Source organism: Triticum urartu, chromosome 4, assembly GCF_003073215.2.
Source record: "Triticum urartu cultivar G1812 chromosome 4, Tu2.1, whole genome shotgun sequence".
Lineage (NCBI taxonomy): Eukaryota > Viridiplantae > Streptophyta > Magnoliopsida > Poales > Poaceae > Triticum > Triticum urartu.
Genome location: NC_053025.1, coordinates 63,658,798 through 63,686,079, shown reverse-complemented (window position 1 = coordinate 63,686,079; position 27,282 = coordinate 63,658,798). Strand labels below are relative to the sequence as shown.

Below are 27,282 nucleotides of genomic sequence, written 5' to 3'. Positions count from 1 at the left end.
CTAGTTCACATTGTTTATGTGATTAACACCCAAAGAGTACTAAGGTGTGATCATGTTTTGCTTGTGAGATAATTTTAGTCAACGGGTCTGTCACATACAGATCCGTAAGTATTTTGCGAATTCTATGTCTACAATGCTCTGCACGGAGCTACTCTAGCTAATTGCTCCCACTTTCAATATGTATCTAGATCGAGACTTAGAGTCATCCAGATCTGTGTCAAAACTTGAATCGACGTAACTTTTTACGATGAACCTTTTGTCACCTCCATAATTGAGAAATATTTCCTTATTCCACTAAGGATAATTTTGACCGATGTACAGTGATCTACTCCTAGATCGCTATTGTACTCCCTTGCCAACATCAGTGTAGGGTATACAATAGATCTGGTACACAGCATGGCATACTTTATAGAACCTATGGCTGAGGCATAGGCAATGACTTTCATTCTCTTTCTATCTTCTGCCATGGTCGGGTTTTGAGTCTTACTCAATTTCACACCTTGTAACACAGGAAAGAACTCTTTCTTTGACTGTTCCATTTTGAACTACTTCAAAATCTTGTCAAGGTATGTACTCATTGAAAAAACTTATCAAGCATCTTGATCTATCTCTATAGATCTTGATGCTCAATATGTAAGCAGCTTCACCGAGGTTTTCTTTGAAAAACTTCTTTAAAAACACTCATTTATGCTTTGCAGAATAATTCTACATTATTTCTGATCAACAATATGTTATTCACATATACTTATCAGAAATGCTGTAGTGCTCCCACTCACTTTCTTGTAAATACAGGCTTCACCGCAAGTCTGTATAAAACTATATGCTTTGATCATCTCATCAAAGCGCATATTCCAACTCCGAGATGCTTGCACCAGTCCATAGATGGATCGCTGGAGCTTGCACATTTTGTTAGCACCTTTAGGATTGACAAAACCTTCTGGTTGTATCATATACAACTTTTCTTCAATAAATCCATTAAGGAATGCAGTTTTGTTTATCCATTTGCCAGATTTCATAAAATGCGGCAATTGCTAACATGATTCGGACAGACTTAAGCATAGATACGAGTGAGAAACTCTCATCATAGTCAACACCTTGAACTTGTCGAAAACCTTTTTTGCGACAATTCTAGCTTTGTAGATAGTAACACTACTATCAGCGTCCGTCTTCCTCTTGAAGATCCATTTAATCTCAATGGCTCACCGATCATTGGGCAAGTCAATCAAAGTCCATACTTTGTTTTCATACATGGATCCCATCTCAGATTTCATGGCTTCAAGCCATTTCGCGGAATCTGGGCTCATCATCGCTTCCTCATAGTTCGCAAGTTCGTCATGGTCTAGTAACATGACTTCTAGAAGAGGATTACCGTACCACTCTGGTGCGGATCTCACTCTGGTTTACCTACGAGATTCGGTAGTAACTTGATCTGAAGTTACATGATCATCATCATTAGCTTCCTCACTAATTGGTGTAGTAGTCACAAGAACAGATTTCTGTGATGAACTACTTTCCAATAAGGGAGAAGGTACAATTACCTTATCAAGTTTTCTACTTTCCTCCCAATCACTTCTTTCGAGAGAAACTCCTTCTCTAGAAAGGATCCATTCTCAGCAACGAATAACTTGCCTTCGGATCTGTGATAGAAGGTGTACCCAACAGTTTCTTTTGGGTATCCTATGAAGATTTACTTCTCCAATTTGGGTTAGAAATTATCATGTTGAAACTTGTTCACATAAGCATCGCAGTCCCAAACTTTAAGAAACGACAACTTTGGTTTCTTGCCAAACCACAGTTCAGATTGTGTCGTCTCAACGGACTTAGATGGTGCCCTTTTAAACGTGAATGTAGCTGTCTTTAATGCATAACCCCAAAAACGATAGTGGTAAATCGGTAAGAAACATCATAGATTGCACTATATCCAATAAAGTACGGTTACGACGTTCGGACACACCATTATGTTGTGGTGTTCCAGGTGGCGTGAGTAGTGAAACTATTTCACATTGTTTTAACTGAAGACCAAACTCGTAAATCAAATACTCTTCTCCACGATCAGATCGTAGAAAGTTTTTTTTCTTGTTACGATGATTTTCCACTTCACTCTGAAATTATATGAACTTTTCAAATGTTTCAGACTTATGTTTCATCAAGTAGATATACCCATATCTGCTCAAATCATCTGTGAAGGTCAGAAAATAACGATACCCGCCACAAGCTCCAACACTCATCGGATCGTATACATCAGTATGTATTATTTCCAATAAGTCAGTTGCTCGCTCCATTGTTCCGAAGAACGGAGTCTTAGTCATCTTGCCCATGAGGCATGGTTCACAAGCATCAAGTGATTCATAATCAAGTGATTCCAAAAGTCCATCAGTATGGAGTTTCTTCATGCGCTTTACACCAATATGACCTAAACGGCAGTGCCACAAATAAGTTGCACTAGCATTATTAACTTTGCATCTTTTGGTTTCAATATTATGAATATGTGTATAACTACGATCGAGATCCAACGAACCATTTTCATTGGGTGTGCAACCATATAAGGTTTTATTCATGTAAACAGAACAACAATTTATTCTCTTACTTAAATGAATAACCGTATTGCAATAAACATGATCAAATCATATTCATGCTCAACGCAAACACCAAATAACACTTATTTAGGTACAACACTAATCCCGAAAGTATAGGGAGTGTGCGATGATGATCATATCAATCTTGGAACTACTTCCAACACACATCGTCACCTCACCCTTAACTAATCTTTGTTCATTCTGCAACTCCCGATTCAAGTTACTAATCATAGTAACTGAACTAGTATCAAATACTGAGGGGTTGCTATAAACACTAGTAAAGTACACATCAATAATCTGTATATCAAATATACCTATGTTCACTTTGCCATACTTCTTATCCGCCAATCACTTGGGGTAGTTCCGCCTCTAGTGACCAGTCCCTTTGCAGTAGAAGCACTTAGTCTTAGGCTTAGGACCAGGCTTGGGCTTCTTCACTTGAGCAGCAACTTGCTTGCCGTTCTTCTTGAAGTTCCCCTTCTTCCCTTTGCCATTTTCTTGAAACTAGTGGTCTTCTCAACGATCAACACTTGATGTTTTTCTCTATTTCTACCTTCGTCAATTTCATCATCATGAAAAGCTCGGGAATCGTTTTTGTCATCCCTTGCATACTATAGTTCATCACGAAGTTCTACTAACTTGGTGATGGTGACTAGAGAATTCTGTCAATCACTATCTTATCTAGAAGATTAACTCCCACTTGATTCAAGCGATTGTAGTATCCATACAATCTGAGCACATGCTCACTAGTTGAGTGATTCTCCTCCGTCTTTTAGCTATAGAACTTGTTGGAAACTTCATATCTCTCAACTCAGGTACTTGCTTGAAATATTAACTTCAACTCCTGGAACATCTCATATGGTCCATGACGTTCAAAACGTCTTTGAAGTCCCGATTCTAAGCCCTTAAGCATGGTGCACTAAAATATCAAGTAGTTATCATATTGAGCTAGCCAAACGTTCATAACGTCTGCATCTGCTCCTATAATAGGTCTGTCACCTAGCGGTGCATCAAGGACATAATTCTTCTGTGCGGCAATGAGGATAAACCTCAGATCACGGATCCAATTCGCATCATTGCTACTAACATCTTTCAACACAATTTTCTCTAGGAACATATCAAAATAAACACAGGGAAGCAACAACGCGAGCTATTGATCTACAACATAGATATGCTAATACTACCAGGACTAAGTTCATGATAAATTGAAGTTCAATTAATCATATTACTTAAGAACTCCCACTTAGATAGACATCCCTCTAATCCTCTAAGTGATCACGTGATCCAAATCAACTAAACCATGTCCAATTATCACGTGAGATGGAGTAGTTTCATTGGTGAACATCACTATGTTGATCATATCTACTATATGATTCACGCTCGACCTTTCGGTCTCCGTGTTCCGAGGCCATATCTGTATATGCTTGGCTCATCAAGTATAACCTGAGTATTCCGCGTGTGCAACTATTTTGCACCCGTTGTATTTGAACGTAGAGCCTATCACACCCGATCATCACGTGGTGTCTCAGCACGAAGAACTTTCGCAACGGTGCATACTCAGGGAGAACAATTCTTGATAATTAGTGAGAGATCATCTTAAAATGCTACCGTCAAACTAAGCAAAATAAGATGTATAAAAGATAAACATCATATGCAATCAAAATATGTGACATGATATGGCCATCATCATCTTGCGCCTTTGATCTCCATCTCCAAAGTACTGTCATGATCTCTATCGTCACCGGCATGACACCATGATCTCCATCATCTTGATCTATATCAATGTGTCGTCACGTGGTCGTCTCGCCAACAATTGCTCTTGCAACTATTGCTATCGCACAGTGATAAAGTAAAGCAATTATTGGGTGCTTGCATCTTATGCAATAGAGAGACAACCATAAGGATTTTGCCAGTTGCCGATAACTTCAACAAAACATGATTATCTCATACAACAACTTATATCTCATCACGTCTTGACCATATCACATCACAACATGCCCTGCAAAAACAAGTTAGACGTCCTCTACTTTGTTGTTGCAAGTTTTACGTGGCTGCTACGGGCTTAGCAAGAACCGTTCTTACCTACGCATCAAAACCACAACGATAGTTTGTCAAGTTGGTGCTGTTTTAACCTTCGCACGGACCGGGCGTAGCCACACTCAGTTCAACTAAAGTTGGAGAAACTGTCACCCGCTAGCCACCTTTGTGCAAAGCACGTCGGGAGAACCGGTCTCACGTAAGCATACGCGTAATGTCGGTCCGGGCCATTTCGTCCAACAATACCGCCGAACCAAAGTATGACATGCTGGTAAGCAGTATGACTTATATCGCCCACAACTCACTTGTGTTCTACTCGTGCATATAACATCAACACATAAAACCCGGCTCTGATACCACTGATGGGGAACATAGTAATTTCAAAAAAATTCCTACGCACACGCCAAGATCATGGTGATGCATAGCAACAAGAGGGGAGAGTGTGATCTACGTACCCTTGTAGACCGACAGCGGAAGCGTTAGCACAACGTGATTGATGTAGTCGTACGTCTTCACGGCCCGACCAATCAAGCACCGAAACTACGGCACCTCCGAGTTTTAGCACACGTTCAGCTCGATGACGATCCCCGGACTCCGATCCAGCAAAGTGTCGGGGAAGAGTTCCGTCAGCACGACGGTGTGGTGACGATCTTGATGTTCTACCGTCGCAAGGCTTCGCCTAAGCACCACTACAATATTATCGAGGATTATGGTGGAAGGGGGCACCGCACACGGCTAAGAAAACGATCACGTGGATCAACTTGTGTGTCTTGGGGTGCCCCCTGCCCCCGTATATAAAGGAGCAAGGGGAGGAGGCCGGCCGGCCCTATAGGCGCGCCAAGGAGGAGTCCTCCTCCTAGTAGGAGTAGGACTCCTACTAGGAGGGGGAAGGAAGTGGGGAGGGAGAAGGAAAGGGGGGCGCCGCCCCCCCTCTCCTAGTCCAATTCGGACCAGGGGGAAGGAGGCGCGCGGCCCACCCTGGCTGCCCTTCTCTCTCTCCACTAAGGCCCATATGGCCCATTACTTCTCCCGGGGGGGTTCCGGTAACCCTCCGGTACTCCGGTTTTCTCCAAAATCACCCGGAACACTTCCGGTGTCCGAATATAGCCGTCCAATATATCAATCTTTATGTCTCGACCATTTCGAGACTCCTCGTTATGTCCGTGATCACATCTGGGATTCCGAACTAACTTCGGTACATCAAAACTCATAAACTCATAATATAACTGTCATCAAAACCTTAAGCGTGCGGACCCTACGGGTTCGAGAACAATGTAGACATGACCGAGACATGTCTCCGGTCAATAACCAATAGCGGAACCTGGATGCTCATATTGGCTCCCACATATTCTACGAAGATCTTTATCGGTCATACCGCATAACAACATACGTTGTTCCCTTTGTCATTGGTATGTTACTTGCCCGAGATTCGGTCGTCGGTATCTCAATGCCTAGTTCAATCTCGTTACCGGCAAGTCTCCTTACTCGTTCTGTAATACATCATCTCGCAACTAACTCATTAGTTGCAATGCTTGCAAGGCTTATGTGATGTGCATTACCGAGAGGGCCTAGAGATACCTCTCCGATAATCGGAGACAAATCCTAATCTCGAAATACGCCAACCCAACATGTACCTTTGGAGACACCTGTAGAGCTCCTTTATAATCACCCAGTTATGTTGTGACATTTGGTAGCACACAAAGTGTTCCTCCGGCAAACGGGAGTTGCATAATCTCATAGTCATAGGAACATGTATAAGTCATGAAGAAAGCAATAGCAACATACTAAACGATCGAGTGCTAAGCTAACGGAATGGGTCAAGTCAATCACATCATTCTTCTAATGATGTGATCCCGTTAATTAAATAACAACTCTTTGTCTATGGTTAGGAAACATAACCATCTTTGATTAACGAGCTAGTTAAGTAGAGGCATACTAGTGACACTCTGTTTGTCTATGTATTCACACATGTATTATGTTTCCGGTTAATACAATTCTAGCATGAATAATAAACATTTATCATGATATAAGGAAATAAATAATAACTTTATTATTGCCTCTAGGGCATATTTCCTTCAGACACTGCTCCCCCTGCATAAGTCATCAGGTATCCAGATGTGGACTTCCTACGATCCTTGTCACCTGCGTAATCTGCATCTGTATAGCCCTGTAATACAGGATCACCATTTCCAAAGCATAGACAAGATGTAGAAGTACCCTTGAGATACCTGAGAATCCACTTCACTGCTTCCTAGTGAGTTTTACCTGGATTTGTCATGAACCGGCTAACAACTCCAACTGCATAGGCAATGTCAGGCCTAGTGCATACCATGGCATACATCAAACTGCCCACAGCAGATTGGTAAGGTACTTTCCTCATTTCTTCTTTCTCCTTCTTACTTGTAGGACATTGTTTAGAATTCAGTTTGTGATGGCCTGCAAGCGGAGAGATAACAGAATTTGCATCTTTCATATTGAACCTTTCAAGTACCTTCTCAATATATCTTTCCTCTGAGAGCCAACGCAGCTTCTTTGATCTATCACGGGAGATCTTCATGCCAAGTATTTGCTTAGCAGGTCCTAAATCCTTCATGGCAAATGATTTACTCAATGCCTTCTTGAGGAGAGCAATCCCCTTTGTGCCATTTCCAACAATCAGCATATCATCAACATACAACAAGAGAATAATGAAGTCACCCTCGGCGTACCTCTTCATAAAGACACAATGGTCAGGTTGTGCTTTATGGTAACCAAGCCTAGTCATAAAAGACTCAAACTTCTTGTACCACTGCCGAGGAGCTTGCTTCAAGCCATACAAGCTCTTCTTCAATTTGCAAACTAAGTGCTCCTTGCCTACAACCATGAATCCCTTTGGCTGCTCCATGTATATCTCCTCCTCTAGGTCACCATGTAAGAATGCAGTCTTCACATCAAGTTGTTCAATTTCCAAGTCCATGGTGGCAGCCATGCCAAGCACAACTCGGATCGGAGACATCTTGACCATTGGAGAGAATATCTCACTATAATCAATGCCTTTTTTCTGACTGAATCCTTTCACAACCAATTTGGCCTTGTACCTTGGATGTGAGGTGTTTTCTTCAGTCTTCACTCTGTACACCCACTTGTTCTTGAGTGCTTTCTTGCCTTTTCGCAGTTTCACCAACTCAAAAGTATCATTTTCATACAGGGAATTCATCTCATCCTGCATGGCTTCTGACCATTCTTCCTTGTTCTCATCAGACATTGCCTCCTCATAGCATGAGGGCTCACCTGCATCTGTCATCAACACATATTGATGTGGTGGATATTTAGAAGAAGGAATGTGACTTCTTTCACTTCTTCTTTGCTGCTGCACTGGTGGTGAATCAGGTGAATTTTTGTTGGCATCATCATAACCAACTTCATCATCATCATCACTTGATGGCTGCTCGCCACTTTGACTTGTACTGCCTTGATCAGTTGCATCTCCACTGTCTTCAGTGTCATCATCTCCCCCATGATTGTCATGCACGAGAGGAGGACGGATTGGATCCATGTCAACCTGAGGTGTGTTAGTCATTGGCTTCTCTGGTTTCCCAATATCTTTTATTGTTTCATCTTCAATGAACACCACATCTCGGCTTCTCACAATCTTCCTATTTACTAGATCCCACAACCTGTAGCCAAACTCTTCACTTGGTTGGATGAGGTAGATGCACTGCTTTGTCTTGCTATCAAGCTTGGGTCTCTCGTCCCTTGGAACATGTACAAATGCCCTGCAACCAAAGACCTTCAAGTGCTTGTATGATACCTCCTTCCCTGACCAAACTCTCCGAGGAATATCACCTGCAAGAGGAACTGAGGGAGATAGGTTAACCACATACATAGCATTCATCAATGCTTCAGCCCAAAAAGAATTAGGTAAATGAGCATGAGAGAGCATAGCTGTGACCATCTCTGTGAGTGTCATGTTCATTCTCTCTGCAAGACCATTGAGCTGAGGTGTCTTTGGTGGACTCTTCTCAAGCCTGATGCCAACATTTCTGTAATACCTCTCAAAAGGACCTCTGTATTCACCACCATTGTCTGATCTCACGCACTTCAATTTCCTGCCAGTTTCTCTTTCAACCTTGGCATGGAACTCTTTGAAGGCTTCAAGCGTCTGGTATTTGTGTTTCAGTATATACACAAAAACCTTTCTGGAATGGTCATCAATAAAAGTCACAAAGTATAATGCTCCACCATGAGATTTTTCAGTCATGGAGCAAACATTAGTGTGCACAATATCAAGAACATTTTCTGCACGATGGAGGGAGTGTACGAAATGCAGCCCTATGTTGTTTGCCAGCAAAACAATGTGCACAGGGTTTCAAGGATATACCTTTCAACTCAGGGAGGTACTCCATGCGAGCAAGAGCGTGCATGCCCTTCTCACTCATATGCCCAAGCCTCTTGTGCCACAATTCAACCGAAGTGTCTTCTTCAACAATGTTCAACACCTCATTGCACAACTTGGTTTTAGTCACATAGAGATTACCTTGCTTACTTCCTCGAGCCACAATCAAAGAGCCTTTGGTGAGCTTCCATTTTCCTTCACCAAAATAACTAGGATATTTGATATCATCAAGCTTGCCCACTGACAACAAATTCAGCCTTATGTCGGGAACATGCCTCACATCATCGAGCACCAATCTGCAACCTGTGTTTGTTTCAATGCATATAGAGCCCTTGCCAACAATCGCTGATGAACCACTATTTCCCATCCTCACTTGGCCAGTAACACCACTAGTGTAAGATGTGAAATACTCCTTGTGTGATGTGATGTGGAAGGACGCACCTGAATCCACAACCCAACTCATGGCATCATCACGAACAACACTATAGCAATCTTCATCTTCAATGACTAGATAGTCCTTATCTGTTACAGTCATGGCTGAACTGCTCTCAGCCTTTTGTTCGGTTTTCTTTGTGAGTTTCCCCTCTGCAAGCTCTCTTTTGTACTTCCTGCACTCGCTATTTATGTGTCCCGGATTGCCACAATGAAAGCAAGTAATATCTTTTCTCTGTTTTGACTTTGATCTCCCCCTGGGTTTGCTTTTGCCTTGCTGAAATCTTGTATTGCTGCGTCCACGGTTCTCATTCTTCCCATGGGTTTCAGCCACATACACATCAGAAGAAGAGGCATCACCCTTTTCCTTCTTTCTGACTTCTTCATTCAGCATACTGTTCTTCACCATCTCCAAAGTCAGCTTCCCATCCGGAGCTGAATTGCTAAGTGACACAACAAGCGTGTTCCAACTATCAAGCATGAAACTCAGCAGCAACAATGCTTGCACCTCATCCTCAAAGTTGATCTTCATGGCTGAAAGTTGATTTATATGGCATTGGAAGACATTTAAGTGCTCAATCACACTTGTGCCATCTCGGTACTCAAGCTTTGCAAGTCTTTTGATCACCGAGGCCTTGTTCATTGATGTCTTCCTCTCATACATAGACTCCAACTTCTGCCATATCTCATATGCATTTGTGTCATTTGCAACATGATGGAAAATATTGTGATTGATGTACAACCGAATCATACCTACTGCCTTTCTGTGCAACACTCTCCATTCTTCTTCCGTGACACCTGTGGGTATCTTGTCTTTCACAATTGGCTCATACAAATCCTTACAATAAAGGATGTCTTCCATCATGGGCTTCCATAATGAGTAATTGGAAGAATCAAGTTTTATCATGCCACTTGTAGTAGCGCTTTCTTCCAAAGCCATTGTGAGCAGCACTTTCAGCAACAATCAAGCAACTGGGATTTGCAACATCTAAGCAACCAAGGCTCTGATACCACTCTGATGGGAATTAGCACACAAATGCACTTGTGGTTAACTGAAAACTTCAGCGAAAACAAGTAATCTCAGCACCACATCATGTACTAATTCAAGGATCGTTGCTTAGCACGGAAGGAAACATATGCAGCAGCATATATGGAGGCAGAAAATGTTACTCAGCAGGCAAGACACTCATCAGCCTAGTGTCTTGTGGTAGGAGTAAGTTTCTGGACAGCACCAAGCATCAACAAAGAGACACCAGATTTTTACGTGGAAAACCCCTCAACTTGAGGGGAAAAACCACGGGCCAAAGCCACCCAAATCCTCTTCCACTATTATCAAATGTGGGATACAACAAGTTCTTCTCTAGACAGCACTAGAGGATCTCATACATCAAGATTTCTGATTCTTGGATGAACACAACAAGATTTGGGGCTCAAGAACTAGGGATTGGAACAATCTCACCAAAGATGGTGGAACTGAAGCTTGAAGGAGACAAGGTAGTTGATCTGGACCATCACAACCTTGGGGAGGAGCTCCCTTGCTTCTTCCTTCAATCTTCCTCTTCTTCCCTTGCTCTCTTGGTTTTCTCTCTTCTTCTCTCTTGAAGGATGAACTGATTTTCGTCACTCTTGGTGGTGGCTGCTGGATGGAGGGTAAAGCATCCCCATCCACACATGTGCAAAGTCCAAAATGACCCTAGGTCATAACCCTAATGGGTAGTGGGCTTATGCACTTCTTTGGGCTGCCTAAAAGGCCTCAAATGGTCATCTCCTCACAGCCCACATGAGGAGGATATCCCAATATTTATTACAGCTTGGGAAGGAACAACAAAAGCCTAGTCCGTGGGTGCAAGCTTGCTGGAAGCCACCGGATGAAAATGTTCTAAAACTGAATGTGGATGCTCGGTATGAGGAGGCTGCAGGTCATGGGGGAACCGGATGTGCTGTCCGCAGTGCAAATTGGAACCTTATTCGGGCACAATCTAGTTGGTATGAATTTGCCTCCTCTGCTAGAATGATGGAAGCATATGCAATTTGTGACGCGGTCCGGCTAGCGAGCGATATGGGATGGCAGTGGATCAAAATCGAGATTGATGCTTTGCAAGTTGTCAACTCGTGGAAGGTCCAAGCATTTGAAAGGGCTAATATTGCACGTCATATGCAGGAGGTCAAGGAGCTATGCGGGAACTTTGCTAGTTTTAGTATATCTTTTGTTGGTAGGGAAGCCAATATGGCGGCCCATCTTTGTGCTCATCAAGCTAGTGAGGTTCGTCGGAGATATCTTTGGATCAACTTTGTTCCAAATTTTCTCCGTGATTATATTACCCGCAAAAGTATTATGATTGAGTAATCAATAAAGCTCATGAATTGCAAAAAATGATAAAGTTATCGCAAAATAGTGAAGAAAGCAAAGAAAAGGAGGGGCGGGGGGCCTAGAAAATTCATCGCACAGTTGGCGAGCAGAGAGGCGACAACCGCGGTGCACTAGTGCAGAATAGCCTAGCTATGGCGTGCCAAAATTGCCCTTGCTGGCATAGGGTTCCAACACCACCAATATGGTGCCAGGGAAATTTTTTAGTGGTGGCGTTGGCACACACGTCAGCAGTATTATGAGTACTGCTGGTGTGCCACGTGGCTAATGACAGCAATATATTCGTGTTAGCTATGGCGTTGAATTTATAGCAATGCCAGCAATTAGATTTTGTCGCTAATAAAAAGATACCCAACAATTTAAACCTAGTATATATGTAGCCATTTAAACTTACTTACATTCGGCTTCACAAAAGGTTAGTACCTCTAGTGATAACTTCAAATACCCAAACAGTAGTATACTAGCTAGCTAGAAGCAAAAGTGACTGCTAACTTCGAAAATATGTCCAAACTACCTACATATGCGCATTACATCTCTCTCTGAAGAATGATCTTCATCTCACGCAACTTGTTACTGTTGCTCTCCCCCTCCTTTCTGTAATGGACTTTTAGTGTCTTGAGTTCCACCCTCTCGTCCTTCAGAAGCCGTATCTCCTTCAGAGAATCGATCTCGGCAGCCAGTTTGTCCTTCTGGTCATTGAGTTTCAGTTTCTTATCATAGTGATCCAAGTTGTCGTTGATGATCTAATCCCTCTCATTCCACGGGGAGTTGTTCAACTCCCTGAGGGCCTTCATTGTAATCTCCTTTGACGCGACAAGCTCACGACTGAGCATGTCCACGTCACATAGCTGCCGCTTGACAGGTGCTGGAGATGGCTTTCGTACATACGCCTGGCAAGTCAAATATTTGAAATCATCAAAATGGTTAGACATATGTATATATGCATGTGTTTGCAATGCTCATGGATGTTTTTGTAATCTTAGCTTGTTGGTGCTCGCTTCGCCTTTGTCGACTTTATCATACGCCGCGAAGTTGCACGGGGACTAGTAGTGGCTATTCCAGCTACTCATGGCTGCAACTACAAAATAATAAGCCAGGATCATATTATCTAACACATGCCAGTTTGTACATAAGCCAATTTGTTTAAACATGATGACTAACTAGCTTTGGACAACAACAATATAACACTATTGATATCTTCACACAATCATATGGATGAAGTGTAGTATATATCTACATATTGACACTCTATTTTGCCACACTTGCCTTACTTTAGGTGCCCAAATAGTTAGCCACACTTTTGCTTGCCATAGAGAATCATGTCATACTTTTTGTATCTATACATGTGGGCCTTAGTGCTAATAAAAAAAGCTTGCCTTAGCTGTGACAAGAACCAAACACACATCAAGCTAACTTGGTCAAACTTGCCTAAGTTGAGTTGTGACAAAGTGTGGCAAGTTGTGGCTTGGAACCAAACAACTCCTGCGGGACTGTTTGGATTGTGACTATATTTTCCGCATTGTCACACTATTTTGCCACACCTAACTTGGAGCATTACTTTCGAGTGAAAATTTTCTTTTGGACACTGAACACTCAACTATTTGAATCAAATCAAAGATTTAGTGAGAAGGTAATGGATCTTCTAACCATTAGCGCCACCTAGATTCCTAGAAACATATTCAGAGGATTCAAAGTTAGTGATATATGTGAGATGGTGAAAATGTACTACCCAGCAGATTTTCCCCAAGATATTTATTGATTATAACAGCAACTCAAACACTTTGTTTCAGAATTCAGATGCTTCCGCCACCGTATTTATGGATTACAACAGCAGCTCAAACAAATTCAGAAGATTGAATGAAAAGATATTTATGGATTACAACAGCAACTCAAATTAAGACAAGGCTGCACAATTTGATTGACAGATTACTCTATTTGCTCATTACCCTTCTAGTTTCTCTGCCACTGCCTAGTGATGAACCCTACCGATGCAAATAAAAAAAGTGGAGGGGGTGAACTCACCGAGGGGACGAAGATGGAGGCGGTGAACCCTAGCAGGCCGTCGTTTTCACCGCCGCCGTCGCTTCCGCCACCGCCATCGATGAAACCCTAGCTCAAAATAAAATATACCATAATCAAATTGGAGGGCAACGAGTGGCGACAGAGGGAGAGATGGAGGGGAGATTACCTACCCGCCGGAGCCGGCCGGAATCAGAGCGGCAATGACGAACAACGAGAGAGGGTGAGACGAAAGGGGACGAGAAATAAAGCTGGGCAGAGAGAGAGAGGGTGTGGGGTGAGGGGTCGTTGCCCCTTGGTTTTGACCCCCCCCCCCCACACACACACACGCAGCCTCCTAGTGATATTTGGACTTGGCCCAATACAAAATTTAAAATCATCAGTATTTCCATTTAAAATAATATAAATTTAAAATAATGTAAATTATCATTTCTATTTAAAATAATATAAATTTAATAAAATAAAATAATATACTATAAAAATGATCACCACCTAAAAAAAATAAAATATTTCAAAGTGTCAAACTGCATATTTGAAAGCCTAAAACTAAATATTTTAAGTCTCAAACTAAAAAGGAAAACAAAGTAAAATTGAAGTCTCAAAGTACATATTTTTTAAAAATGTCAGTATTTCCATTTAAAATAATATAAATTTAATAAAAGTAAACTACAATATACTATTATAAAGATGATCATCACCTAGAGAAATAAAAATAATTTTGTTTTCAAGTGTCAAACTACATATTTGAAGTATCAACGAGTACATATTTCAAGTGTCAACCTAAAGGCGTTGTTTGGATAAGGGGAACATACAGATCGGAATCTCCATAAGCCAGAAAAACGGCTTAACCGTACAAAATCTTGTTTGGCTCCTCCAACTAACCCATGCATATAGGAAACTCGTTTCACAAAGGCCCAGAATTCCAGGTTTGTGGGAAAACGAGTATTAGTCGTTTTTCCACAAACGCGATTAACAAATACAGATCGCAACTGTCCATCTCCGCCTCCGCCCTTTCCTGAACAACCACATTGGCGCCAATTTTTCTTTCTGCGACTCACCTTCCGCCTTTTTCCATTGCCTATATAACAGGATTTTGTTGGCCGCAGGGTGCGTTCTCCACACAGATCGCACAGGCTGGATGCGATCCCCGGCCACAGGCACTGGATGGAATACATCGCCTTTGGATCTGAACTTGGCCATCTTCAATAGGACTGCACACCTCCATCGAGCTCTTGTTATCATCATCATCTTCCGGTCTTCAATCAGGATTCGTGGCTTCACCCATCCTACACGGTAAGATAAACCATCTAGAGTTACAAAATTCTGCAGTACGAATTGTTTTTGTAAATACGTTCATGCTACTGTTCATTGAATTAATTCTATTGGCAGCGAACCCTATTTTTCATACAACCCCTGATAATTTTATTTAGGCAATTCCTAGATTATACAAGATCCAATAACCTGGTAATTCCTAAATATGAATTTATGGTACATACGAGAATCAGGGTGCTCTACATACATATTAAAATAATCCAACACCGAACCACAATAATATTGTCAATCAGTATATATATCCAAGTGCAGTAGTTAGTTTTTCATGAGAAGGATACAGTTTAAATCATAGTATAAGGATAATTTTGCATAAGTATCAATCATATCTATCCATATTATATAGTGTATGGTAAGAGCTATGAAGTAAGCAAATGAAGATCAGAGTACCTTGTGATGTCCAATGTGAAGTTGCGGCAATAAGTGGGGAAACCTAGCCCAGCTTTATAGTAAATGAACTTCATGCTTGAGATCTTGGCTGCAACCCAGCAAAGTAACTGGTCAGGGAACATCCCATTAGGCGAACATGCGACAAAAATTGAAGTGTCCAGTCACACTTTGAACAAAAGATTAGTTCACTCCTAGACTCCCATTTGTGTACAACGACCACAGGATTACCCCTCAAAAGATCGAAATATTAGTGGCATGCTCATTTTCTTCCACTTCGTAGATTTATCGTAATGAACAAAATGACTCATCTTGCATTATTTCTTCTTGTATCTCCCTGTAGAAAAATATGGATGATGAGAAGGACAAAATAATTAGGAAGGAAAACACAGATAAAGCTAAGCGCCATGTATGGAAATCTTCAGAGGACAAAATACTACTCAATATATTGAAAGATCAAAGTCTACAGGGAGGGAAAGAAGGAACAGGTTACACAAAGAAAGCATGGCGTGATATCTTAGGACAATTCAACGATTCAAGGGTAGAGAAACTTGAATTACAACAACTGAAAAATCGTCATAAGTACTACAGGAGTTGCTACAGTACCATGGACAGACTTCTAAAACTCACGGGATTTGGTTGGGACGATGATGATAAAATGATAAAAGCTTCAGAAGAAATTTGGGAAGAACTAATTAAGGTAAGGATTTGCGAGTAGAATCCATATGAAGTTCTCATATCATAGTATTAACCAAAAACTAAACAACTTGCAGAAGGATAAGTCACTACAGGAATATCGAGATAAGGTGTGGCCTAGTTGGGTAGATCTTCAAGCCATATGTGCTACTTCAACAGCATCTGGAGCTGGTGCTGTATCTAGCAAAGGAAAAGATGCTGCATGTACAAGAAAATCTTCACAAATTGATCTCAACATGGATGTTGAAGTTCATGAGATTGATTCTGATGAAAACAATACTTCCCCTGGTGTCTTCATGAAGAAGTCAACTACCATTGAGCAAGAAAAAAAGAAGTCCACTGGAAGTGGATCAAAAGAAACTGGAAGAGGGCAAAAACGGACAGCCGACGATGCCATATCAGCAATTGACCGCCTTGCAGATGCATCACTTAGCATTGCTGAAGCGAAGAAAACAGTGGCACAACAAAATGAAGCTTACTCGGTTAAATCATGTATGGCAATATTAAATAGTATGAGTAATCTAGATCCCAAAGAGAAACTAAAAGCGGTCAAGGCATTTACAGATGGTGATAAACGGGCCATATTCATTGAGATGGATGATGAGACGCGGAAGCTTTGGATTCTTGATCCTTAGAATTTTTGTAATACACCATTGACCATAGTATTTTATTTCAGTCGTTGTCGTAGATTCAGAAAACAATTTCCATTATGTTTTATCAGCTTGTGTGAAATAATGAACATTCTTTTTCAATTTTATATTGTTCATTTGATGGTTCAGCACTGATATATTTAACAAATATCCTGAGATGATATCAATAGTGTATATTGTGCAGGGAACTATGAACAGCTTGGATGTGCCAGATGATGAACTTTCTGACTCTGAGCAAGTGCTTATTAACAACATTTCTGCAGTGTCCTTGTTTCGTGATGTGTTGTTTACAAGGTTATTCAAAACAACTCGTAACACCTCTATATTAACTGGTGCTCAGAAAACAATAGAGCTGTTAGAGGGACATCCAGTTAGATTTTATGAACTAATTCGTCTTGAGAAGCACACATTCTTCTTGTTGCGGGATGCTTTGTGCGAGAGAAAGTTACTTAAGGATACAAATCGAATGACAGTGGATGAACAACTACTCATGTTTTTACATACAATTGGTCACAATGTTAGAAACCGTGTCATGCAAGATAGATATCAGCATTCTGGCGAACCAATCAGCCGAGACTTCAACAAAGTTTTAGACGCCATAAATGGTTTGCGTGATGTTTGCATAACAGATCCAAGCAATCAAGTCCCATCCAAAATATTGGGTGATGCAAGGTTCTACCCATATTTCAAGGTATAATTTCTATTTGAAGAATATACTCCTTTTACATATGATTTTCATAAGTACAATGTCCACAACATGTGAACATCCTTATTTGACTAAAAAAATCCCACCAGAACTGCCTAGGAGCAATTGACGGGACACACATTGAGGCGAAAATCAGGCTTGATAAGCAAACTCCTTACAGAAATAGGCATGGTTATCCGTCTCAAAATGTAATGGCAGCAGTGTCATTTGACATGACATTCTCTTATGTCGCTGCTGGATGGGAGGGTTCTGCATCGGATCAAGCTATTCTAAGATGGGCTGTTACTAGTGGGGGTTTGGTTGTTCCTGAAGGTAAAATTATAAATATATTAATTATTTGTGTATCTATAATATAAATAAAAATTCTGACTGTGCTATGAAACCTCATGTGCAGGCAAATTTTATCTTGTTGATTCAGGCTATGCAAATACTCCAAAATTTATTGCCCCATATCGCGGAGATCGCTATCATATTGCTTCTTTTCATGGATGTAATCGGAGATATACTGGTGAGAAGGATTTGTTCAACCATGTGCATGCACAGCTGCGGAACGTTGTGGAACGAACCTTTGGTGTTCTGAAAGCTCGTTTTCCAATTCTAAGTAGGAAAGGAGGAATTCCTTATCCATATAGAACCCAAGTTAAAATTGTTATGGCTTGTTGCATCATCCACAACTTCATAAGGAAGGTTAATGAACCTGATGAGTTGTTTGAGCTTTATGAGCATGGGGAAACACAAGAAAATGTTGACCATGGTGTTCAACAAGTTCATGGGCAAGCAAGAGAAGATGATCGAGTTGCTGGTGAGAGAGTTCGTGCTGGCATCGCTCAACAATTGTGGACTAATCATCAACGACGTGTGAACCGACAACAACAAGATGATTAAACGCCGTAATATTTGATTTCCATCTTTAATTAGAGATGTATTTGAATAATTATTGTTAGAACTTTAAATTTCTTTATATGTTCATGAACTCCCCATTCTTTTATAGGCTTATGAACTCTCTCTCTCTCCCTCTCTCTATCTACAGCTACATGATGAAATGTTATTTTTCACCAATCTATTCAGCAAATGAAGCAACAAATAAACTACTTCATTCAAATGGGTGTGTTCTTATGTAAAGCTTGATAGCTTTCAGTGCTACAAACGCATCAGATTCTACCTACGCACCAGATTCTACAATGTACCAAGTGCAAAGCTTGACAGCTTTCAGTGCTACGAACGCACCTAAAACTTCTTGTTTTTAGAAAGACCATGAACCTTGCCAGTTCTAACTTTGCTTTCTACAGTAGCACTCTCCTCCAAAGTTCCATTATACAAATTCCAGTATATGTAGCTAATTGTTAAGGCCTGTTACTTATGAAGTATTTTTCTGTCGGCAAGTGCATGATACAGACCATGAAAGAAAGATAATTATAGCTCCTCTCTGCAAGTGCATGGTAGACCATGTTAACTAAAGAGTTTGCAAAAAGAAAAATCAAACATACCTGCTCCTCTGAATCGCCATCCTCGAGCTTGTCCTCTGCATCCGCCGTTACTCATGGTCATGCTGGTCAGGGAGCGGGGGCTACAGCTGCCTGCTGCCGCCGGCGCCCCACAGATCTAGTGGTAAAACGGGCTGGTTATAGTGCAGCCTGCACCGCCGGCATTCTAGGGAGGCAGGCATGTGCGTTGAGCTGAAGCAGCACTGCTCGACGGATAGAGCTGGCTGACGGCCGACGAAGCACAGTAGGCCTTAGCGACCTAGCCGTCCAGGGGAGGGGAGGCGGGCAGCGGCGTCGGGGAGTCCAGCAGCAACCGGCGTGGCCGGAGGCGCGCACTAGCCGGCGTCCTCGCGCGGATTTATCCACGGCCGAGAGCAGGGGAGTACCGGTGTCAGCGAGCGGAGGAGGAATCGGAGGGGACCAGCAGGACGACAGACTTGGAAGACGCCATTGTGGCTGATTTGGGGAAAGTGAGAGTGAGTCACGGGAGGAGAAAAGGAGGGTATCCAAACAAGGTACATGACCGACCAGTTTTTCTGTTTTCCTATCCAAACGTAACTTTCTGTAAACTTGTTATTTACAAAACGTAACGTAAAACGGGGTTTCCTAAAAATCAGCTAAAAACTCGTTTTCTATAATCCTAACGCTAATCACCGCTATCCAAACAACGTAAAACAAAGTAAAATTGAAGTCTCAAAGTACATATTTTAAAAAATGACTTTATTTCCATAAAGTAATATAAATTTAATAAAAGTAAACTAAAATATAATATAAATATGACACCACCTAAAAAAATAAAAATAAAATTACAGATTTGAAGTCTCAACAACTACATATTTCAAGTCCACACTATACTATAAAAATGATAATACAAGAATGTTCACATTGAAAATATAACAATGCTGGCGTGGGAACCAATGTCACGCCACAAATAAACATAATAATGTTGGTGTTTCATGTAATACCACGTCAGCACTATATTACGCATGGTACGAAATTATTGATCCATATACTTCCGAGGCTCATATATTTTCCAACGCCATCACTATGCCTCTATTAATGACGTACCAATAAGCTAACGTCATCACTATTTTTCCGCTGCGGCTTTGCTTTGGCGTTCGAAATGTGGACGATGTGGCCGTGATTCCGGTGTTGTTAAGCTCGAGCGCAGGCACTCTGTGTCATCTAGACTCTTCGACGGTTCCGTTTTCCGACGAAATGAGGGAATGCGGTGGCCCTGGTCGTCCACGGGCTCACGGCGGCGGCGAAGAGATAAAACGACTCCGACCGTCTATGGGGTGGTCACCACACACAAGTAAGCGGCGGAGAAGACGCCGTCTTGAACGCGACCAAGCAGAGAGCGACGCAGCCGGACGGAATCTTTCGCTGAGAGTTGCGTTCGGCTCCTCAAATTTGAGCCGCAGTAAATTTGATCTCCTCAAAAGAGAATCTTTTCAGAAATTACACCCCTTCTATGGTGCCATGGCTGGCGAATACTCTAGAATATGCTGGAACCTAGTAAGAAGTGTTCAAATCGTACTTGTGGAGCCATAACAAACGGACAAAACACCCTGCGAAGATCTGAACAGACCAGTCGCAGGAGTAGGAATCTAGCTGCAGAATTTTCCAGATGCACATTTGTTTTCTGACCAGCCAACTAGCCACAGCACAGGCTGCAACCTCCAGATCTCAGGTCAGAACCCGAGCGATCTTCGGCGCCTCCACGCTTAATAAAACAATCGCGTGATGATTAGGAACAGAGCGGTGAACAACGCATAAATGTTATTTTAACACCTCGCGGTTGATTCGGTCAGTTGATTTCGTCCGCTTCCCACCTAACCAAGCAACGTAGCTGGCGCACGGCAGGATGCCCGAGAAGCGACACAAAAGAAAACAAACAAAGGCACACAGCTCAGCACGAGATCAATTATTTTTATTTTTCCGATGAATTGAGAATACAATATTGTCTGTTTACATGAATGAATTAGCCACAGTTTTGGATCGAGGATTCATAGTGCTTGCTTCTGAACGGAAATTCAGTGATTCATAAATCATAATGTGTGGGTGCAGCATTAGAAATGGCCGGCGACATCCTCCTGGCTAGCTTCATCGCTTCCTGTCATCAGAGGCGCGATCCCAAGTCCACAATATGATGCGTGCACCCTTCCTTCTGCTTGTTGTCGTGATGATGGCGACGAATTGATGCAATGTAATGTAATTCCCACGCGATTCGGGCAGATGGCGTGCGCTCGTGCGCATAGGTCGCCTGATGAATTGGGCTGCCGCCTTGCGAGTATGAGTTGGCTTCGTCTTCCTTCGTCTGTGGGGTGGATTGATTGACGGTGCGGTTGATCAGCTGCACAGCTTGACGGTGCACGCCACCGCCTGCGCCCAGTACTTGAGCCTCGCCTTCACCTCATCTGGGCTGTCCCCTGCAACAGCAAACACATCAAGAGAGAAGAACAATTGAGTTCAAATGCTCAATAGCAATCCAATCGAAGCATGAAGCGGAAATCAACAGTAGGTCATTATAGCTTAAATTGATCCAATCATGAACGGGCCATTCTAGAGAGTTCAGATGAATCAAGAACCAATGTTGAACGAACAGACTTGGTTTTTCACATCGGAGGGCAAGATCCAATCATTGAGGTCGAGCAATCTGAGCTTACCAGGGCAGGAAATCTTCCAGTTGGGGATGGGCTGGGCCGGCGGAGGAGGCACGACCGCCGGCGGCTCCGGAGCCAAATCTTCGACCTTGGACGGCGGCTGGTGCTCGTCGAGGAACCGCTGGCTCATGGAGTAGCAGAGCTCGAGCGCGGGCAGGGTGCCGCACAGCTCGGGGATCTCGTTGTAGCTGAAGCCGAACCCCAGATCCACGCACCCCTTGAGCTCCTCCAGGTCGTCGTCCGTCAGGCTCCTGGCGCGCCCCACGCCGGAGTCCCCGGCGCCCGCTCCGGCGCCGTCCGGGGCCGCGTCCTCCCCGGCGAGCACCACCGGCCGCGCCCTCCGCGGCCACGCCGCCTCCCACTGCGCGCCGCACCACACCTCCTCCGCCTCCGCCTCAGACTCCTCCACCTCGGGGCCGTTCTTGACCCGGCGCTGGGCGCGGCGGCGGTTGCGGCTGCGGCGGCGGCGAGGCGGAGGCGGCGTCTGCGGCTGCAGGGAGCATGCGGTGGCCGCCGTCGCCGTCGAGGCGGACTCGTCGAGGTCGGAGCCGGAGCTCCACATCGTGGCGGCGGACGTTGAGCTGCCTGGGCTGCTGGCTCGCTCGTCTCACGCGGTGGCTCCGCGTCTTCCGCTGTCTCGGTTGCTTTGCTGGATGGTTGTGGGTGGGGAGAGAGGGAGTGTGGGCCTATAAGTACAGCTGCGTTAATACGGGGGGTATGGTTTGTTGCCATGTGGGGCCCGCTTGTGTGGCTGTATCGTGGGATGAGTCTTGGCCGAGTGTGCCATGGGGGATGCACATGTCACATGTGGCCCTCTGACGTGTCCGGCCTAGTCACTCGCCGTAGCCATGCTGTAAATATCTTTTCTATCGGCAGCTTTTATTTTTTTTACGAAAATGACTTGATTCAAATTCAATTATAGAGGGTTTACAGAATCTACAAAGCATCCCAAACATAGAAAAAATTGCATAGAGATCCCTATACAACCAAACGACTGCTACCGTCGCCAGAACGAGCCGATGACGCGTCGTTGTTGCCGGACCTTATGGACGACAGCTGAGCAGCTATCGTGCATGTGCTCCGAGAGACCAACGTCCCGATGACGCAGTTGCCATCATTGATCCTTCGAATCGATCTGAAGCACTTGACACTAGAATTCGCCATCGTGTACGCCTGACGAGAAGCCCTGACCTCATCGTTCCGAGGAGACGACAAAAATCTACGCCGGAGCTCTGTCGATTACATTCCACCGAAGGAATTCAAGGAGGATCGGCGCCCATAAGTCCATCTCGACAATAGAAGAAAAACCCTACAACTATTCCTACCTTCACCACAAACCCAGACGCTCAGATATGAGGTCCCCTCATCCTCTCGCTGCTGCAGCGGCCGACGGAGGCTAGGGGAACACGCGGTGGCACCGGGCATTGAAGGAAGGAGCAGTCGCCGCCTTCTAATCGCCTCCTGAAAGAACCCTATGAAAAATGTTTGCACCACTAATTTATATCTATCTGAGTTCTTTTATTGGCAACGGTGTGCTAAAGCAACCCAAAAAGCACGTTTTCGAAAAGTTTTTACAAAAATTCCTTGGTTGCCCCATATTTTGCGTTTGGGGGCGAACATTTGGAGCACACTATAGAAATTTGTGGCGCGAAGGAAACTTCACATGATGTGCCACCTCACGTGAGCATGACATGGAGATTTGAGTAAAATGATGTCTCATTGATAAGTGGGTCTCATAAACAAATGCTGTCAATATAGAGACTCTGAGTTTGCAAATTAGCTCAACAACCAATAAATGGAGGCGGCGGCGACTCCCCGAAGATAAAATAAAGTTCTCCCCGCCTAGCACCCCCTCATGCCCCGGCGGTGCTTCTAGCGTCGTCGGAGGGAGTGTGGAGGTTTGTCTCCAGCGGATCTCGTGGGATCCGGTCGTCGTTTGTCTTCGGTGGATCCGCTTGGATCCGGTTGTCGCTCGTCTGGCGTTCGCGTGTCTACATGTTGGATCTTTCGGATCTATGCTTCTCTTCTTCGACGACAATTGTTGTTCTAGCGTGTTGGTCCTGTGGAGTCTTAGCGCGACGACTTCCCCAATGTCTACTACAATAAGGTTTGTCCGGTTCCGAAGAGGGAGGGACGATAAAGTGGCGCCTCCAGCTCGCTCTATTGTTTATAGTCGTTATTAGGTGGTCTACAGACCTAAATGTAAGTTTTTTACTTTTGATGTTCTTTATACTACCTGATAGTCGATGAATAGATTAGAAGTTTCTCCTGCAAAAAATAAATGAATAAATTCTGGATAAATCCAAATGCACATGTGGATTTTTTTTTCCAGAAAAAACTTGATTCTTGATTTCGATTTAGTATAGAAAAAACTCCATGCGTTTTGTTCAAGCATCAAGAGTCCATACAGAGAGTTCCAGAAGAATAATTGCAAACAGCCCATTGGACACGTTAGCTAGGTCCGAAAGCAAGAACACTTCCAAGTCTGAGTTCGGAAGGAAGGCGACCTGCAAGGTGGCACCGCTGGCCAAATCAATGGCTCCAAGCAATAATAATCAGAATTATACTACTCCAACTGGTCATGATCTCGTGCCTCGCATGGGGCGCTGTTTAGGGCTGCAACCCTGGCTAGATTTGCTACTGACAGGCACGTCTTTGCTTAAACAAGTCCTGTGCAGTGCAGCAGCACCATCATTCATTCACACACGGCGGTGCCGCGGTCCAATGGCTTTTCTCTGTGCTCCCTATCAACTCGGCAAATTTGGCTCGGGCTGCACTGTAAAGTTTGAGGGCGAAATGGAGCGGAGAAAGTTGCTCGAAACAGGACAGCATGAATCCAACTCAGGTGCTTGGAGAGGCCTCCTTTATCGAAAGCCCTTTTTTGCTCATTGCTTGCTTTCTTGGGCACTGCGTCTGTGTTAACTAGTGCTTAATTTAGCTCAATCATGTTTGTCTAAAGTAGTAGGAGCGTGCACCCGATTTGAAATTCAAAGTTTTTCAAGCTGGTCGGCGGTTCCACTTCCAGGTAAGCTAACGGCTATGTAGCATTGTAGGCTTGTACTTCCTTCCTCTGGATTTATTAGGCATTCTCACATTTGAAGCCAATATCTGACCATATGTTTACGTAATAAAATAAATTATACATAGGAAAATGGTAATATAAATTTTGACATATCACTCATATTTTGCAGATCAAATATATGATCAAAATTTAACCCAAAATTCAAGGGGGGGCTAATACATCCAGACAAATGTAGTAGCGATGTAGATATTACTATGGGGCTACGTACTTGATTGGTATTTTCCCAAGCACAACGGACAAACGAATTCTGTTCATTTGCTCTCGGACGCCTTAATTTGCTACAGATCAGTCGTGGTAATCTGTCGGTTGGCACTCATCTTCCGGTGGTACTAGCAAATGTGAACATATTATTAGTAGTATCTTATTGGCCAAATAACAACAAATTAAGCGCGTTGTCTTGGCCAATTCTGTCGATCTTCAATTTTATTCGGCACATATGATTACTTCCAGGGTTAGTGTGGGCATGTCATGGATTTGATTTGATGCGCAAGGAACATTCAGGTTAGCCTTTCGCGTCAAGTTACCGGCCAACATACTTCCGTTGGCAAGTTGCAACTAGTTAGCTAGCTACTTTCTCCGTCCCGAATTACTTGTCGCAGGTATGGATGTATCTAGATGTATTTTAGTTCTAGATACATTCATTTCTGCGACGAGTAATTTAGAACGGAGGGAGTGGCTAGCTAACCTAATGTCAATATGTTAACTGAGCCGGCTCAAACAAAACAATGTTAATCGAGCCATCTCATTGGGCAAGCTGTAAGGTGTGTATAATAAGCTGGCGGCCGTTGGGCCTACCGGCGCTTGATAATTGAGGTTACACAAGTGTCCCACAACGGTAGGTCTACTTGCTAATAGATTATGTTCTTGATCATTGTTTTCTTGATTGATAATGCCTCGAATAATGGTCGAATATTCTAGAGTTTACGTACTATATTTAGTTTTTTGAGAGGAAAAAAAAGTTATGATTATGCAAAAGAAATGATGGGGCGGTAATCATGTCAGAATGCATGTGGCAAACTATGTTAGAGCGACCACAACAACGTCAAATTAGCAGTGGCGGCGCCAGGAAATGAAGGCTGGGTATCCATTCAATTTTTTTTGCTCTAAATGCAGTATATGGTCCCTTTGGGGACATCCGATAAAATTGGAATGATACAGAGAAGATTAGCATGGCCCCTGCGGAAGGATGACACGCACAAATTGAAAAAAAAATGCAGTATATGAACCAAACATCCTTCAGGTTTAGTTCAATTTCAGTTTACACACAAATCTTCAGATTTCTAACAAAATACACGGCAAAAAGTACCTTGGAGCTGGTCAGCTGGAGGAGACGGACAGCCGTGGAGGGAGTCGAGTCAGCAGGTGCCACTGGAGGCCGGAGGCCGGATCTCGGAGGCGCAGCACCTTGCGGAGGAGACGGTCGGACGACGGTCGGCAGACGCAGGACCGGGACCGACCGCCGGCGGGACGCCCTGACCAGCTGACCGGCGGACGTGGAGGGGAAGGGTGGAGCCGGAGGCCGACGCCCGAGGGGAGGGAAGGAGAGGGCCGATCGGACCTGGAATTGCCACCGCCCACCGCCGTTAGGTTTGGTATTGGGAATTGGGGGAGGGAGACTGGGAAGCGGGAACTGCTGGGGCTGGGAGAGGACGAGGGGCGCTCGCCTGCTTGGCTCCTCACCCGCTCGGTCGTCTGTCTGGTTCGCTGTGTGGCTCGCTTTGTCCTCTGTTTGGACTGGGCCAATATTAACATATGTATATTGAAAAATAAAATTGGGCCTAAATCTTGGGTATTCCAGGGAATACCCAGAAAGACCCCCAGCGCCGCCGCTGCAAATTAGGCGCTTGTTCTCTGATGGATGCCTGATCCCAATCAACTCCGTGGTTAGCAATATTATTATAGTCTTACAATAGTAAAAAAATAGTAAATGATCTCTTCTTCCAAGTGCCAAACTGTTACAACAGCACAACACTGCATAAAGAGCTCTTAAAGAAACTGTAATTACATCTAGCTCCTTCCCTTTTGCAGTTAGAACCCCAGGCAGCCCGGGTGAACTTTGCCTACGCTAGAAAGGATACCGCATAGCTATCATGCATGATAATCTTACACTGTCGTCTTGCGCACATGCGCTGCATCTCCTAGTTGATGTGGGATTGGGAAGACAAATTAAACATTTGCTTGCTCTTTATGTTCCACATGACATAAAGGCTATACGCATTGTGCTAATATCTCGTTTCTCTGTGAATGGATGCATGCCTTCTCACGAATGGGAGCTTTAGAAACACAAATGGTGTTTTCGTTGTAGTCTCTATCTTATCTTGTCAGTAATACGAAGATATTTTTCGATAGTTACTTGGCTACCTTCGATGGTAGAAGAGTGGGACACCATTGACTCTAGCTGCCATGGACTGTGACCCTGCTAAATATACTAAACTGACAGGCAAGGTAGTTACTCTGCAGTCTTGGCTGAACTTT

The 27,282-nt window shown here is 43.4% G+C and overlaps 1 protein-coding gene, 2 long non-coding RNA genes and 1 other non-coding gene across 5 annotated transcripts; 1 reads left to right on the top strand and 3 right to left on the bottom strand.

The window, feature by feature from the left end:
* Window positions 1–12,150: 12,150 nt before the first annotated feature.
* LOC125553549 lies at window positions 12,151–14,161 on the bottom strand. 2 transcript variants are annotated; one of them, XR_007304111.1, is made up of 3 exons: window positions 13,977–14,161; window positions 13,811–13,897; window positions 12,151–12,866 (listed from the first exon to the last, which is right to left on the bottom strand). It is a non-coding gene; the product is annotated as an uncharacterized LOC125553549 (long non-coding RNA). The 2 variants fall into 2 exon arrangements; XR_007304110.1 differs by having other exon boundaries at window positions 13,981–14,161.
* Window positions 14,162–14,506: 345 nt separating this feature from the next.
* On the bottom strand, window positions 14,507–19,564 carry LOC125550691. The gene is made up of 3 exons (XR_007301788.1): window positions 19,063–19,564; window positions 15,527–15,860; window positions 14,507–15,093 (listed from the first exon to the last, which is right to left on the bottom strand). It is a non-coding gene; the product is annotated as an uncharacterized LOC125550691 (long non-coding RNA).
* A 1,407-nt stretch (window positions 19,565–20,971) lies between these two features.
* On the bottom strand, window positions 20,972–22,401 carry LOC125550690. The gene is made up of 2 exons (XM_048713743.1): window positions 21,729–22,401; window positions 20,972–21,491 (listed from the first exon to the last, which is right to left on the bottom strand). Exons 1-2 carry the CDS (start codon window positions 22,285–22,287, stop codon window positions 21,412–21,414), a joined length of 639 nt encoding a protein of 212 aa, XP_048569700.1. The 5' UTR covers window positions 22,288–22,401; the 3' UTR covers window positions 20,972–21,411.
* A 3,525-nt stretch (window positions 22,402–25,926) lies between these two features.
* Window positions 25,927–26,029, top strand: LOC125555045. The gene has a single exon (XR_007304503.1). It is a non-coding gene; the product is annotated as a U6 spliceosomal RNA (small nuclear RNA).
* The last annotated feature ends 1,253 nt before the right edge of the window (window positions 26,030–27,282 follow it).

What these genes read in the sequence shown, in the direction of transcription:
- LOC125550690 (XM_048713743.1), bottom strand. Translation starts at nt 22,287, where the DNA reads ATGTGGAGCTCCGGCTCCGACCTCGACGAGTCCGCCTCGACGGCGACG. An exon ending in CTGGAAGATTTCCTGCCCTG is followed by an intron (nt 21,492 to 21,728) that starts GTAAGCTCAGAT and finishes TTGCTGTTGCAG; the next exon opens with GGGACAGCCCAGATGAGGTG.